Source organism: Mauremys mutica, chromosome 1, assembly GCF_020497125.1.
Source record: "Mauremys mutica isolate MM-2020 ecotype Southern chromosome 1, ASM2049712v1, whole genome shotgun sequence".
NCBI lineage: Eukaryota > Metazoa > Chordata > Testudines > Geoemydidae > Mauremys > Mauremys mutica.
In genome coordinates, this window is record NC_059072.1 from 326,149,108 (window position 1) to 326,163,631 (window position 14,524).

The following is a 14,524-nucleotide window of genomic DNA, read 5'->3' on the forward strand; positions in this document are numbered from 1 at the left end:
TTCTAAGGCAAAGCCCATGGAGCCTATCCACCAGTGACATAACAGGGTGGTTTGGAGACAGAGCATCCATCTGAAACCAGGTGGACATTGAGATCATGTGGAACACGATTGAGCATTCCAACACAAGCTGGCTGCAGACATACAAAGCCCAATGAATGAGCAAAGTAAAGAACTTATTAATCAAGAACTTTTGAATGTATATATGTGACACTCTGTACCTCAAAGCAGCATTCTGGCACTCCATATTCACAATGGTGATATGATTAAGGATGTTTTGTTTGGACCTTGACCTTGAAGGGCAAGAACTGCGGGCAGTGAGGAAGCAAGATTCTTTGCTTTACGCTGTAATAAAATTGATGCCTTGACAATCCCTCCGATTGTCTTTCAAGACCCACCCTTGCCACAACCTTCCTGGCCAGTGGCAGATTAGCTACTGGGCCCATGGGTCCAGGGACCCTGGCCAACGGGGCTCCCAGCAGTCAAAGCCCAAAGTACCAGCCGCCAAGACCAGAGAAGCCCCCGCCCCCACAGCAGCAGCGCCCCAACCCAGTCAGCAGCCACAGGACAGGAAAGGCTCCTCCCACTAGCAGCCCCTGACCCCATCAGAAGCCGTGGGGCAGCAGGATAAGCCTCCACTCCCAACCCACTCTCCAGTAGAAGCACCAGGCCAGAAGAAACCCCAGGACCCTGACCCTGGTCCCCCGCAGAAGCACAGGACGGTGGCAGGGGAAGTCCCAGTACCCAGACCCTTGCTGCAGCCCTGGGACTGGAGGAGCTCTCACTCCCCACTGCGGCCCCAGGGCCATGGGGACAGAGCTCCTCTGGTCTTGGGGATGCAGTTGGGGGGTGGGGGTACAGAAAGGAGCAAAAGTGGTTGCCGTGCTGCAGTGGGGGGGGGGGGGAGAGCAGAACAGAGGGGAAGGGCAGAAAGGGGTGGGGCTGTTGGCAGGGCCGCAGGCAGAAGAGGTGGGGAAGGCCCCCCGCCCCACTTGCTCTGGCCCATGGCCCCAGGAAACCTTAATCTGCCTCTGCTCCTGGTTGAGAAGCACTGCTCTTGAAAGCCGTGGAAGTGATTGCTGTCCAACTCTAAAGCTGGACAAATCTAGGTGAGGCGACCACATACCCTCTTAGTGGGCACAAGTTTATTTTAGGCCCCAATCTTGCAAATTTTAATTATGCATGTTGTCTCATCAGCAACAGAAATACTTGTGCACTTAAAGATCCTGCATGGATTTGCAGGATTAAGGCTAAATTTGAACTATTCATTACAAAAATCATGAAGTGCTTTGAAATCTACTGATGTCAAGTACTACATAAGAGGTAGGTAGTGTGTGATTCTACCTAAATTTGACTGGATGACAAGCTTTCTAATTTTTATTAAAACTTCCCCCAATGAGGAAAAGGAAGCCTGGAATACTGAGGCAAAAGCTCTGATAGTAAGAGGAAGCTCTCTAATCAGAATGCCAAGAGTTCCTCAACATACCTCAGTTAAGTAAGGCCAAAACTGAATTTCAAATACTTTAAAATGTAAACATGTATTTGTAATGTAAATGGGTATGTCAGTGACTAGGAAAAAAAATCTGCTTTAACTGTCAAAGTCTGATCCTGCAGACACTTACAGACAAACTTTCCACATGTTGAAGTTCAATGGCACTATTTATATGCATAAAGGTAAAAAAGGTAATAATTGGAGATATACCAATCTCCTAGAACTGGAAGGGACCTTGAAAGGTCATCGAGTCCAGCCCCCTGCCTTCCCTAGCAGGACCAATTTTTGCCCCAGATCCCTAAGTGACCTCAAGGATTGAACTCACAACCCTGGGTTTAGCAGGCCAATGCTCAAACCACTGAGCTATCATGATCTTCGGGATCATGCCATAACTTAACTTTTAAACTTGAGCACAGATCTAATTAAAAGGAAGGGAATCAACCTGAAATAAATGTATTAGTCTCTAAGGTGCCACAAGTACTCCTGTTCTTTTTGTGGATACAGACTAACACAGCTGCTACTCTGAAACCAGAAGTTAGGAATTAACAATATTTAGTAACAAAGCAGACCAAACAGTAGATGGTGCTATAGTTGCATGTCTTATGAAATCAAGTGTTCAAATGCTCTTCTACTTAAAAGTCTTATACAGATTTAAAAAAAAAAATCTGTATAATGGTAGTGCCAGGAGAGTCTAATCAGCCTATAATCTCCAGCACCAATCCTGCAAACATTTGCACATGCCTTTAAATCAAAAGGTACTATCGCTTGGCATTAAGTACACCTCTACCTCGATATAACGCTGTCCTTGGGAGCCAAAAAAATCTTACCGTGTTATAGGTTATATCGAACTTGCTTTGATCCACCGGAGTGCGCAGCCCCACCCACCCCGGAGCACTGCTTTACCACGTTATATCCAAATTTGTGTTATATCTGGTCACATTATATCGAGGTAGAGGTGTACATGCATAAGTGTCTGCAGAACCCTGCCTAAACAGACAATAAGTTGAGAAAGCCAATTTCTCCAATTCATCAGGAGGCTTCAAAGAGTGTTTCTTTGGACAATGAGGCTATATTATGTTGAGGCCTCTGGTTAATTAGAGTCAGATTCCAAAATCTACTTCCAATGAAAGTTGAGGATTTAATGTACTACTTTAAAAAGCAAAGCAATTATGCATATTAGTCCTGTCTATACAGGATTATTTAAAGCTAAACAGGGATAATACAATTTCTTGTCATTTGGTAAATTGCAACAAATATTGTACTTATTTCAGTGCCATTGCTTGTACTTCTAAATGAAAAGCCTCAAGAAAATCACCCCATGGTACAATTATTTTATTTGTAGACTTGGCAAGAACTAGAGCTTTCCTTGGCTGGCTAGATATCAAGCCTGCCTTGTTTAGGACAAATTTCCAGCATGTTTGCGTGACTTCAAGAGTTGAACTTCTAAAATTAATATCAGGTTGCCTTAATGAAGGCACAGAGGAGATTATAGTTATTTACCCATAAAATTTACTTAGAAAGTGGAGTACAAAGAACAGGTTTTGCCTGACCTGCTCATAGAGGTTGGGATACTGAATAGGTGAACAATATATAAATCACACTTTCACTTCGGCAAGATTTAACATTGCACTGGTATCATTGTGGAATGCACTGGAATAAAGCTGAAGCCAGTTTAAAACAGCCTATGTAGTTTGTAAGTAAAGAGGGAAGACTTGCCAACTCCAGTGGTTTTTGTGGACATTACTGTATAAATAAGGGAATTCTTGTACAATTCTAAGAAAGGCTATGTGCACAATGGATGGAATTGTTAGCTCTGAAATTAATTTGCATTTAACATTTCAGTATTTAATATAATTAGTTGGAGGCTTCCACCACTTCTCTTTTAAAGCAGAAGATTTTGGAAAACTCATTTCTTTTAGTTGTAATTTGGTTTAGCTCTGCTAGCATTTCAAGTTCTGTCCACAGAAAGTGAGTCACTGCATAGTTGCACAAGAGAGTTTATGACCCCTGGAGTTACTGCTCAATTCTGTTCCCTCTGCTGCTTGTCTCACCGAACATTAGCAATTCCCCACAGCTCCTCCAGAGGCAGGAGTCATTTAATAGCACCCAGCAGTGTACATGCCGGGGGCAATTCCGACCGTAAGGCCCCAATCCTGCAAACCCTTGCGCATAACTGTCACCCACCCGCACCGACGCTTTCCGGCCCGGGGTGTAGCAGGTGAGAAGGTGGCTCTGACAAGCGAGGCCCAGGGGAGGCAGAGCCCGCCCGGGGAAGCGCATGGTAATGGCAGAGGGATGACGCTGACACGTCCCCGCCCCCCGGCTCACTCGCTTCACGCCCACCCCCGACCCGGCACCAGCTCACACGCTAGGCTCGGCCGCCGCCGACCTTCCCGGCGGCTTCCGTACAGCGCCGAGCCCGGGGCGCCAGGCCGGGCGCTGCCCGCGGGCAGGGTCAGAGGCGCCGCGCGGGGAGGGAAGCCCCTCAGTGAGGGCGGGGGGGGGGGGTGTGTGTGATCCACCGGGTCTCCCGCCCCGCTCACCTGAGCCGCGCCCGGGCGGAGACGCCGAAGAACCGGCCCGGTGTCCGGGCAGCAACGCTGTCCCCGCCCGGCCTTCCCCGGGACGCGGCCAGGAGCCAGCGGCGGGAGGAGGCCGCGGCGGCCCGCAGGAGACTGGCGGTGCCCGGAGCAGCCATGGCAGGAACGGAGCGCAGCCGACCCCGCCCACTGCGAGTAAAGTCCACCCGCTTATACAACCGGCACAAGCTACGGCTATTCCCCAAGGCACTTACGTCTTCTGCGGGGTGTAGTCCTCGCTCCACTGGTAAGTGACTGTGGACGGTTGGTACGCAAAATGCGCAGAGCAATCTCCTCCTCGTGCGGAGGATACGCAATGTCCGTAGAGCCGTCTTCTAGTCTACAGCTGCGGTTACGTAAATTGCGTAGTGTGTCCTTGCTTGAAGCAGTGGAGGGTGTTAGGCTGTGTCCCAGGCGCCCTGCCTGCTGCTGCGGCCCCCTCTCCAACCCCGCCCTAAGCCCCCTACCTACTGCCTGAACTCCCCTGTCCGCTGCTCCAGCCCCCTGTGCTCCAGTCACCTCTCTGGCTGCCCCCACATGCAGCCCTCCAGTGCCCCTACCTACTGTTGCAGGTTGCAGCCCCCACTGCTTCTCTCTGGCCACTGCACATTACCTCTATGAGCCCAGCTCTCAGGAGCTGGCTTCTCAGTCCCTTGGCCCCAGATCCCCTGTCACTGGGTTTGCAGAGGCTGACAGTCCTCTTTACTCTCCATTCTTCCAGGGGTGACTGGTTCACCCATTGCCCCATTTCCAGTATGCAGCAGGACCCTTACCATACAGTGGATCTAACATGTCAGCTGCCCGGCCCCCCTTTCCCTCCTGGGGCCGGATCCTAGCAAACTGACCTCAGCTCTGTTCCTGTCTTTTATAGGAAGGGCACCAGGCAAGCCCCAGCCTCAGGAGACCAGTCTCCTGTACCCAGTCTGATAAAACTTTTCCTATCATCGTGTAATCTTATTATGGCAAGGGCTCGCAGAACCCCAGTTGAGAACCACAGTTAAACATAGTTCTTTATTTTTGCTTGTGAGGAAACTTTTAGTCTTGGAAGAAAATGCTGTGGTGGTGCTTATCTCTTGCAGTTTCTATAGGAGATCAGTGGCAAGCATCATGGGAACTTGCTGTCTGCCTTAGTATCTCCAGCTAGAGTCAATTATTGAGGCAGAGTTGTTCCTTGGGCTTTGATGTTGGAACTGAAATACTTGGAAGAGGGGATTGCCTGTATGCCATTTGTGACCACTTCTATTCCAGGATTGGCATATATTTGTGAATAAAACAAGTTACACTAAGAATATTCTCATACTCTTTCTCCTCCCGGGTGGAAGTCAACCAGCAAAACCCCTGAGATCTGATTCCACTCAGCAAAGGAATGACAATACATGCCATATGAACAATGATAATAACAGAATGTTAAAAGTGAACTCTGAAAAGTAGTTCCTTGCAGGGGCGGCTCTAGACATTTCGCCGCCCCAAGCATGGCGGCATGCCGCGGGGGGCGCTCTGCTGGTCGCCAGTCCCGCGGCTCCGGTGGACCTCCCGCGGCTCCACTGCTTGGCGTGCTGGGGCCTGAAGCTGCCCCTGGTTCCTTGTATGGTCCTCTAATCTAGGGCAGTGTTTTTCAACCTTTTTGATACCTGCGACCAGCTTGCTGCCTTCCTAAACTGTGTCAGGGAGATCTCAGGGACTGGTGCTGGTCCATGGACTGGTCATTGAGAAATAGTGATCTGGGAAGTAGCAAGTTAGTATTAGTCTAACTGAGCTGATTCTCATTAAATATGTGCAGAAGATGTTTAGAAAAAGTGCTGTGCATTAGTGACTTCCCCTACCATGCAAGAGGTTTGCATCTCCACCAGGGGGCATAGCAGCCAAGAAAGGGATATGCCTTGCTTATAACACCCCTAAACAGTATTTTACATTTCAGAGGTAGTGTATGGAGTAAAAATGTTCAAGAAATAGAAAATGAAAGACTTATAATGGTTAAATAGTATATTTTTTCATATGAGAACTGTGGGTGGAGAAAACTGGCAAGAAAATCTCCTTCAAGGAATACAGCCTGCATGTAGTGGAAATGTCACTTTGAGATATTCCAACACATTGCCATTAATATAGCTGTGCTTTGGTCAGAAGCTACTACTTGTAATTTAAAAAACCCAGCACTTTTATGGTTATTTATTAGTGAATAAAGTCACAAATGCTATCATTACATAACCCAATATATGTATATTTTTAGAAATAGAGCTCATTTATGAAGCACTCAGGTGTCTGAAGATCCATTCAAAACAATACACCCATAACTACCTAATTGTGGAAACTGTTGCCAGCACAGAGTGCCCGAGGACAGCAACAGCGGGGTTCGTTGCCTGGTGTGCTTCGCTCCAATAAACACACCAAGGTGGAGAAGCAGACAAAGTTTATTTGAGATCTCAAAGCGGGATGCTAGGAGACAGACACGTCTCAAATCAAGCACACAACTTCAGGCAGCTTTTCTCTTTTTATACATAACTTTAACTAAGCCTCTTCTATTCCCCCCCACTCCCCCTCTCCCCCCACCTTTCATTGCAGTTGCAATTACATTAAGCAGTTAAGTCATACTTGGCGGCAACCAGTCTAGCTCGTTAGTAACTCTTCTGTGAACCGTTATCTTGTCTTACTTTCTTTGATCTGTTATTTTGCCCCTTAGCCAGGAGCAAGCAGGCCTCATTATAGCAGGCCTCATTATTACCTTCTGGTACAGGTGTTGCAACTGATATCTAGCTGTTACACATTCCATTCTTTGTTGCTGGCCTGTTAGGTCGATTAAAGTTCAAACATGGACGGGCTTTGGTTAGACATGGAATAACTTTGGTTCATTCAGGCCTAGTGCAGAAAGGCTTCATTGACACTTGTGGTCTTCCACCCTCCCGAGTTACCTAAATTTATGCCTAATGACACCAACAATACTCTAATAAAAATTTATAAAACCAACTGTAGGGTCAGCACTAAGTACACAGACACTTGGGACACTGTACAGACTTGCAGTTTACAGGTCAGCTAGGCTGTCCCATCAGCTATGTAATTGGAACAGGAAGTAACTTGGGGTTGACTCCTTCCCTCTGCCATGTTGGGATCATGCACACTGTATCAGCATATTAAATGGTGCTTCTTGCAGTACTGCCAACTCTTGCAACATCTAGTGTGTGTTTTCTTAAAGCTCCAGCTCTTGGAGTCTGGGATCATGTGTGAGAACTTTAACTGTTTAAAGAAAAGTAGCTTTCTAGGCCTAATCGCTGTGGGTAAAGAAGCTTGAAAATGTGAATTATACAGGCTCAAACCAGAAGCCAAGTAAAGAGAGCTCAAAGTCTGTTTTTAAAATGTAATGATTTTTTTAAGCCAGTCTCATGACTTTCTGGGGTCTGACTCACGATTTTTGAACTCTTGGGGTTGGCAATACTGTATTTGGCTCTTGACTTTACCCAAACCCCCTCCATTTAGGGCAAGATTAAGAACAGCTGAGGGGTATGCCCCTTGCCATACAAGCCGGGCTGTCTCATGCCTCTCTGAGCTCTCTACTGGAAACTCAGACTGAGAACTGCATCTTGGCATTTGAAGCACATTTGTTCTTGTGGCACTGCACTTCCTTTACCTCACTGGGTCCAGCATTTCCTCCTCTAGCAGTGGGAGGGCCTGGAGTCAATCAGTCCCACTCCAGAGGTTTTTTTCTATTTCTCACTTGTTGTCATAAACAGATAGTTAAGGGTTAATGTCTCTTTTACTTGTAAAGGGTTAAGAAGCTCAGTAAACCTGGCTGACATCTGACCAGAGGACCAATAAGGGGACAAGATACTTTCAAATCTTGGTGGAGGGAAGTCTTTTGTTTGTGCTCTTTGTTTTGGGGGTTGTTCGTTCTCGGGACTGAGAGGGACCAGACATCAATCCAGGCTCTCCAAATCTTTCTGAATCAGTCTCTCATGTTTCAAACGTGTAAGTAGCACAGGCAAGGCGTGTTAGTCTTATGTTTGTTTTCTCAACCTGTAAATGTTCCTTTTTGCTGAGAGGATTTTACCTCTGTTTGCTGTAACTTTGAACCTAAGGCTAGAGGGGGTTCCTCTGGGCTATATAAATCTAAGTACCCTGTAAAGTATTTTTCATCCTGATTTTACAGAGATGATTTTTACCTTTCTTTTTCTTTAATTAAAAGTTTTCTTTTTAAGAACCTGATTGATTTTTTCTTTCTTGTTTTAAGATCCCAGGGAATTGGGTCTGGACTCACCAGGAGTTGGTGGGGGAAAGGAGGGGGAATGGTTAATTTCTCCTTGTGTTAAAATCCAAGGGGTTGGATCGGTATCACCAGGGACTTGGTGGAAGAGCCTCAAGGCTATCCAGGGAGGGGAAAGTTTTGTGGGGACAGGGAGTGTGCCAGACACTGGATTTCTGGCTGGTGGCAGCGTTACCAGATCTAAGCTAGGAATTAAGCTTAGAAGGGTCCATGCAGGTCCCCACATCTGTAGCCTAAAGTTCAGAGTGGGGGAGGAAACCTTGACACTTGTATTTATTTTTCAATATTTACAAGATGGGCCTCAGGGTAGGCTCAAGCAGTACTCTTCAGCCAAGCAAAAGAAACAAATTCATAACACAAAAGGGGAATACTTCTTCCTGCCCCCTCTCTGGGGTGTTGCTTTGTTATGCTGGCTTCTGGATGCCAGTCCTTCCCCAGTCCGTGAGCTTCGTAGCTTCCCCTATATGGAGAAGAGAAGCCTTTTTTCCCTGCTGCCACTTGTCTTTCATCTCTCCTCCCTATTGCCAGGTGGGTGGGTGAGGGGGAATTTACAGGTCACAGGCAGCCCTTAATTGGACTCAGTTGCCCCTAGCTGACCTAAGATAACCTCTTTTTAGTTAATAGGAAGAGGGCCTTCACCATTCTAGGGCTGATATACCTGACTTCCACAAATCTGATAGCGGTCTGGTCTGACTTTGTCACATTTTATATTTCTCTCTAGCATTTATGTGTGATGTTAATCTATGCCAAGCTGACACCGCGAGGGCCCAATCTCTGCAGCATGTCTCATCTTGCTGGAGTGTTTCAGCAGCTGCTTCTAATATTTCTCAATTACTTGGCAAACCCCCAGACAGTGGTAAAACACTGCTTTAAATTTATTGTATTTGCTTTGTCACAGTTCTCATGTAGAGGTAGAGAAATGCATTTGTAAATATCTGTTAGTCTATAAGGTGCCACAGGACTCTTTGTCGTAAATATCTGTGACACTCTGGGTATTCTTTGCACCATTTGTTGGCACCATTTTGAATTAAAAATGCCACAGCAGTATTACTGCAATCCCAAGACTGCTAAGGCAGCAATCTGTTTTATTATTTTATTCTTCTGATTTTGCTCTTCCATACAGAGAAGCAGTGGTAGCAAAATCATGCAGTATTCTAGTCTTAAAACTAGCCAAATTCTGTTTCAAACTTGTATAGCTCTATTTAAGTCAATGGAGCCCTGCCACGTTACTAACAAAAAACTTGGCCTAATATCTCTACACTCTGTACATATAAAAGAAACAACTGAACTTATGTCATATTCCTATATCTTTGAGTGTAGTATATTGTTTAATGGCTTGTGTAGTCAGAAAACTGTATTATAGGGACTTGCAGTGAAATCCTGGCCCCATTGAAATCAATGGCAATACTCCCATTGACTTCCTGGGGCCAGGATTTCACATAGGGTGTCTGTGAATGTAAGAACAGCCATACTGAGTCAGACCAAAGGTCCATCTAGCCCAATATCCTGTCTTCTGACAGTGGCCAATGCCAGGTGCCCCAGAGGGAATGAACAGAACAAGTAGTCATCAAGTGATCCTTCTGTGGCAAACAGAGGCTAGGGAAACCTTCCCTGCCCATCCTGGCTAATAGCCATTTATGGACCTATCCTCCATGAATTTATCTAGCTCTTTTTTGAACCCTGTTGTAGTCTTGGCCTTCACAACATCCTCTGGCAAGGAGTTCCACAGTTGACTGTGCCTTGTGTGAAGAAATACTTCCTTTTGTTTTAAACCTGCTGCCTATTAATTTCATTTGGTGACCCCTAGTTCTTGTGTTATGAGGAGTAAATAACACTTCCTTATTTACTTTCTCCACACCAGTCATGATTTTATACACCTCTATCATATCTCCCCTTAGTCGTCTCTTTTCCAAGCTGAAAAGTCCCAGTCTTATTAATCTCTCCTGATACGGAAGCTGTTCCATGCTCCCTAATCATTTTTGTTGCCTTTTTCTGAACCTTTTTCAATTCCAATATATCTTTTTTGAGATGGGGCGACCACATCTGCACACAGTATTCAAGTTGTGGGTGAACCATGGATTGATACAGAGACAATATGATATTTTCTGTGTTATTATCTGTCCCTTTCATAATGATCCCCAGCATTCTGATAGCTTTTTTGACTGCCGCTTCACATTGAATGGATGTTTTCAGAGGACTATCCACAGTGACTCCAAGATCTCTTTCTTGAGTAACAGCTAATTTAGACCCCATCATTTTATATGTATAGTTGTGTAGTGAGTCGGTGTGGCTCCCCTCCTGCCCGGCAGAGGGAGCTGCCCTGCCAACACCTCAGTGGGCGGAACTTCCGCCCCCAGTCCCCGCCCCCTGGAAGTCAAGGGGCGGGGCAGGAAGTAGAAAAGGCGCATGCCCAAGCTCAGTCAACACCCAGCCGTCGCCGGGAGCAGACGTGCCTGCGGGAGCTCCCGGCTGGGAGCCCTCCTCGGCCCAAGGTAACTGCCCTGCCTGGCCGGAGCTTCCCCTCGCCCACTACCCAGAGGAGCCCGCGGAGCCTACCCGGAGCCCGTACTGGGAGGAGCCCCCAGGATTGCCGAGCGCCCGCTATGAGGAGGAGCCCCCTAGGCCCTGCTGTTACCCAGAGGAGCCGCCCGAGCCGTCCTGGCCCAACTTCCCAGAAGAGCTACCGGACCTGCCGCCAAGCCCTCCACCAGAGCCGATGCAGACCGACTGGCCTGAACCGGGTGCGATGGACGAGGTAGGCCTTGAGGGGGAGATGGACTGTAGCCCGGGGGCAGCCGACCCTTGTCCGGCTGAGGGCACTGATGTGCCCATGTCAGTGTGTTGCGGCCAGGATCCCCACTGACTGCAGCGGGTCCACGCCGCTGCTAGGGCCCCGGGCTGGGACACAGTGGAGTGGGTGGGCCTGTGTCCCCCCTGCCACCCCACTCACAGGTGGCAGTCTCCCCCTCAACCCAGCGCTCTGGCATAGCAGCTTGCACTTGGCTGTTGCTGCTCAGCCCTGCCTGAGGGTTTAAGCTAGAGCTGCTGTTTTGCTGCCCCGCCCTGACTGAGGGCTTGGGCTTTATGGTATTGAACTGCTGTTGCCCTGCCCTGCTCCAGAGGGCCAGGGCTTATTGAACTGCTGTTGCCCTGCCCTGCACCAGAGGGCCTGGGCCTATTTGAACTGCTGTTGGCCGGCCCCTGCACCAGAGGGCCCGGCGATCTAACGTTGTTCCCCGTGACTCCTAATAGCTAGCAGGCGAACAGAAGTGAGTCGGTGCGGCTCCCCTCCTGCCCGCTGGAGGGTCGAGCCCCGACCGACCGATTACAAGTTGGGATTATGTTTTCCAGTGTGCATTACTTTGCATTTATCAACATTGAATTTCATCTGCCATTTTGTTGCCTAGTCACCCAGTTTTGTGGGAAACTGTGGTTCTTAAGAGCTCTTATGAGTAGAGCGGTATCTTACTAGGGTGGAGAGAATCCTTAACTTTTCAGTTATGCAATGAAAAGTTAAAGGTATTTCCAGAAATCAGATCACAGTGATTTTTGTTGTCGGCCAGCATTTCTATAACTTTCTCATCCCATTTCACCTTGAGTACCTCTTTATGATTTGTTAGGGTGTAGACCAATAAACGTATCTGTCTGGCTGTGTGGATGTTGAATAGTGGATAAGGTCCTACTTGAATTGCAGGATGATTATCAAAAAATGGCAGCTGAGTTGTAAACAAACCATGGAAAATTGCAGAAAAGTAATAATGAACCTTATTATATGCAGTAATAAAGTCCATTATTATTTTTCTGCTGTTGGCTGCCCAGGGCTCAGAGCAGGGACTTGGGGCTCACAGTGGGAACACAGGGCTGAGACCAGGGCTTCCACTGTCGGCCGCCTGAGGCTGACACTGTCCACCTGGGGCTGAGAGTGGGAGCCCCTGCTGTTGGCCGCTGAGGACTGAGAGCAGGGGTCTGGGGCTGACAGCAGGAACGCAACAGCTCCCGCTGTTGGCCACCCAGGCTGACAGTGGCTGCCTGGGGCTGACAGCAGTGTTTCCTGCTCTCAGCCCTGGGGCATCCAGGGCTCCTGCTGTCAGCCCTGCGCAGGGCGGGGCTCCCACTATCAAAATTGCAGTGGAAACCTAATATTGTGAAAAGTTAAGTAGGGCATTAATAGTGGATTAGTTTCCTTCATATCTTTTTGCTGGTTTACTGGGCTGGCAAAATCTTCGTCTTCGTTTCTCCAGGACATTTGCAGCCTGTCTCTCTCTGACTTGTCTCTGTAGAGATCAACGGGAATATTTGCACCAGGCCAAAGGCTTGATCATAACTAGATTAAAGCAGTGAATTTCAAACAAAGGCGATGCATGGTGGGGAGGGCATCAGGGGGTCAAGTGACCCCCCAGACTGGCCCACTCGGGGTGGGGAGAGAGAGGGGCTCTGCCCTTCTCTCCCCTGGCATGCTCTGCCTCTCCCCTGGCAGCGGGGGGTGGAGGGAAAGCAGGACGGAGCCACTTCTGCCTGAGAGAGCTCTGCCTCCCAGCCAGGCTCTCTCAGGCGGAAGTCGCTCCATCCCACTCCCCTCCTGGCTGCCAGGGAGAGCAGCCAAACATGCTGGGGAGGAGGTGTAGGGAGAGAAGGACAGAGCCCCTCTCCCTCCCTACAGGTAACATGGGTGGGGAGAGCGCTGCGGTCCTGGACGCAGGGCAGGAGCGGTCACTGGGCAGGGGAGACTGGGGTGGTCACATGTCCTTCCCTTTAGCTTGTGTGTCCAGTCCTCTCCCTTCTCTTTCCCTCCCCCCCCCCCCGTATGGGGAGGCACCAGCCATCTGTTGTGGCCTGTAGAGCAGGGGTTCTCAACCTTTTTCTTGCTGAGCCCCTCCGCAACATGCTATAAAAACGCCAGGGCCCAGCAGGGGTAGGAAGGGAACTCGGGGCTCTGGGCCGGGGGGAGCCTTGGGCATAGGCATAGTTTTACATCTATCTGGGGGGCAAGGACTGGCGGGGCTTGAGCCAGCTCTGCACAGCAGGGTTCAGGGAGGCAGCGCCACCTCCACCCCCTATCTTACTCGGGAGGCCACCCAGCCTGTCTGGGCTGTGGGGGGACGCAACCAAAAAATATAACTCAAAGGGGAGACTCAGTTCAAAAAGTTTGAAAACCGCTTAGGGTGCAGGGAGGGGGTAGCTAGGGGCTGTGTGAAGTGAGGGGAGTAGCTCAGGGTGCGGGGGGAGGGGTAGCTAGGAACTGTGTCCAAACAGGGGAGTAGCTCAGGGTGCAGGGAGTGGGTAGCTAGGGCCTGTATGAAGTGAGGGGAGTCGCTCAGGGTGCAGGGAGGGGGTAGCTAGGGGCTATGTGCAGGCAGGGGAGTAGCTCAGGGTGCAGGCAGGGGGTAACTAGGGGCTGTGTATGGGTGGGGCCAGCTCCAGAAGGGGGGGCCTGGGGCTCCCAGCTTCAGCCCTCTCCCCGACCACCCCCCCCCCGCTGGTGGGGAGGTTTGCTGGTTTCAACCCCATGCCACTCCGGGGTTTAGGGGGGCACGGGTTTCAGCCCCGTGCTGCCCCCCGGCTGGGGGAGGGGCACCGGCTTCAGCCCTGCGCCGGTTTTGGCTTCAGTGCTGGGGCTTGGGGCACCGGGTTTCAGCCGCGGGGCTCCGTGGCCTCCCTGAAAGGGCTCGCAGAACCCCAGTTGAGAACCGCTGCTGTAGAGCACTTGCTGGTGGTCTGTAGAGAGCTGGCTAGTTCACCTGCTGCTAGATCTCTTCCCTTGTCTTCAGTTGCTAAATCATAAAGACAGAAGAATGTCTGTATGCTCCAGATGAACAATACCGGTATCTGAGAGATTGGAATGCTATGGGCAGTAAATGTGGACAGCGAACACTACTTCAAACTAACATAAGATCATGTTGTCAGTTTTTCTTCCTACGTGTTTAAAGGCAGCAGTACAACTAACTTCAGAGTGTGATAACAAGTGAAGTGTAGTTAGAGACTGCACGCTGGATTATCTTGCTGTGTGTTTTCTACAAGTATCCTAGCCATTGCTTGTCCCCCCCGAAATGTTTGCTTACTATAAATTGCCCTCAGATCCTCAGTACATAATACTTCAGTGTGTCTTAGTTCCTGAGTGGGCATAAGTGAGCCCAACCCTAATGAAATCAATGGAGCTCTGCTGACTTACATCAGCTGAGGGTCAAGCATTAAGAACTCCTCTTC

At 49.1% G+C, this 14,524-nt stretch overlaps 2 protein-coding genes across 2 annotated transcripts in view; one reads left to right on the forward strand and one right to left on the reverse strand.

Moving 5' to 3' along the window:
- The window catches only part of FDX1 (ferredoxin 1), a 53,550-nt gene extending 49,300 nt beyond the window's left edge, over positions 1-4,250 (reverse strand). The window contains exon 1 of the mRNA XM_045018198.1: positions 4,033-4,250. Coding sequence (XP_044874133.1) covers positions 4,033-4,187 — 155 coding nt within the window. The 5' untranslated portion in view covers positions 4,188-4,250. The remainder of the gene's footprint in view (positions 1-4,032) is intronic.
- Positions 4,177-14,524, forward strand: part of RDX (radixin) — a 117,434-nt gene continuing 107,086 nt past the window's right edge. Inside the window, exon 1 of the mRNA XM_045018186.1 lies at positions 4,177-4,315. The gene's annotated coding sequence lies outside the window, so the exon portion shown is untranslated. The remainder of the gene's footprint in view (positions 4,316-14,524) is intronic.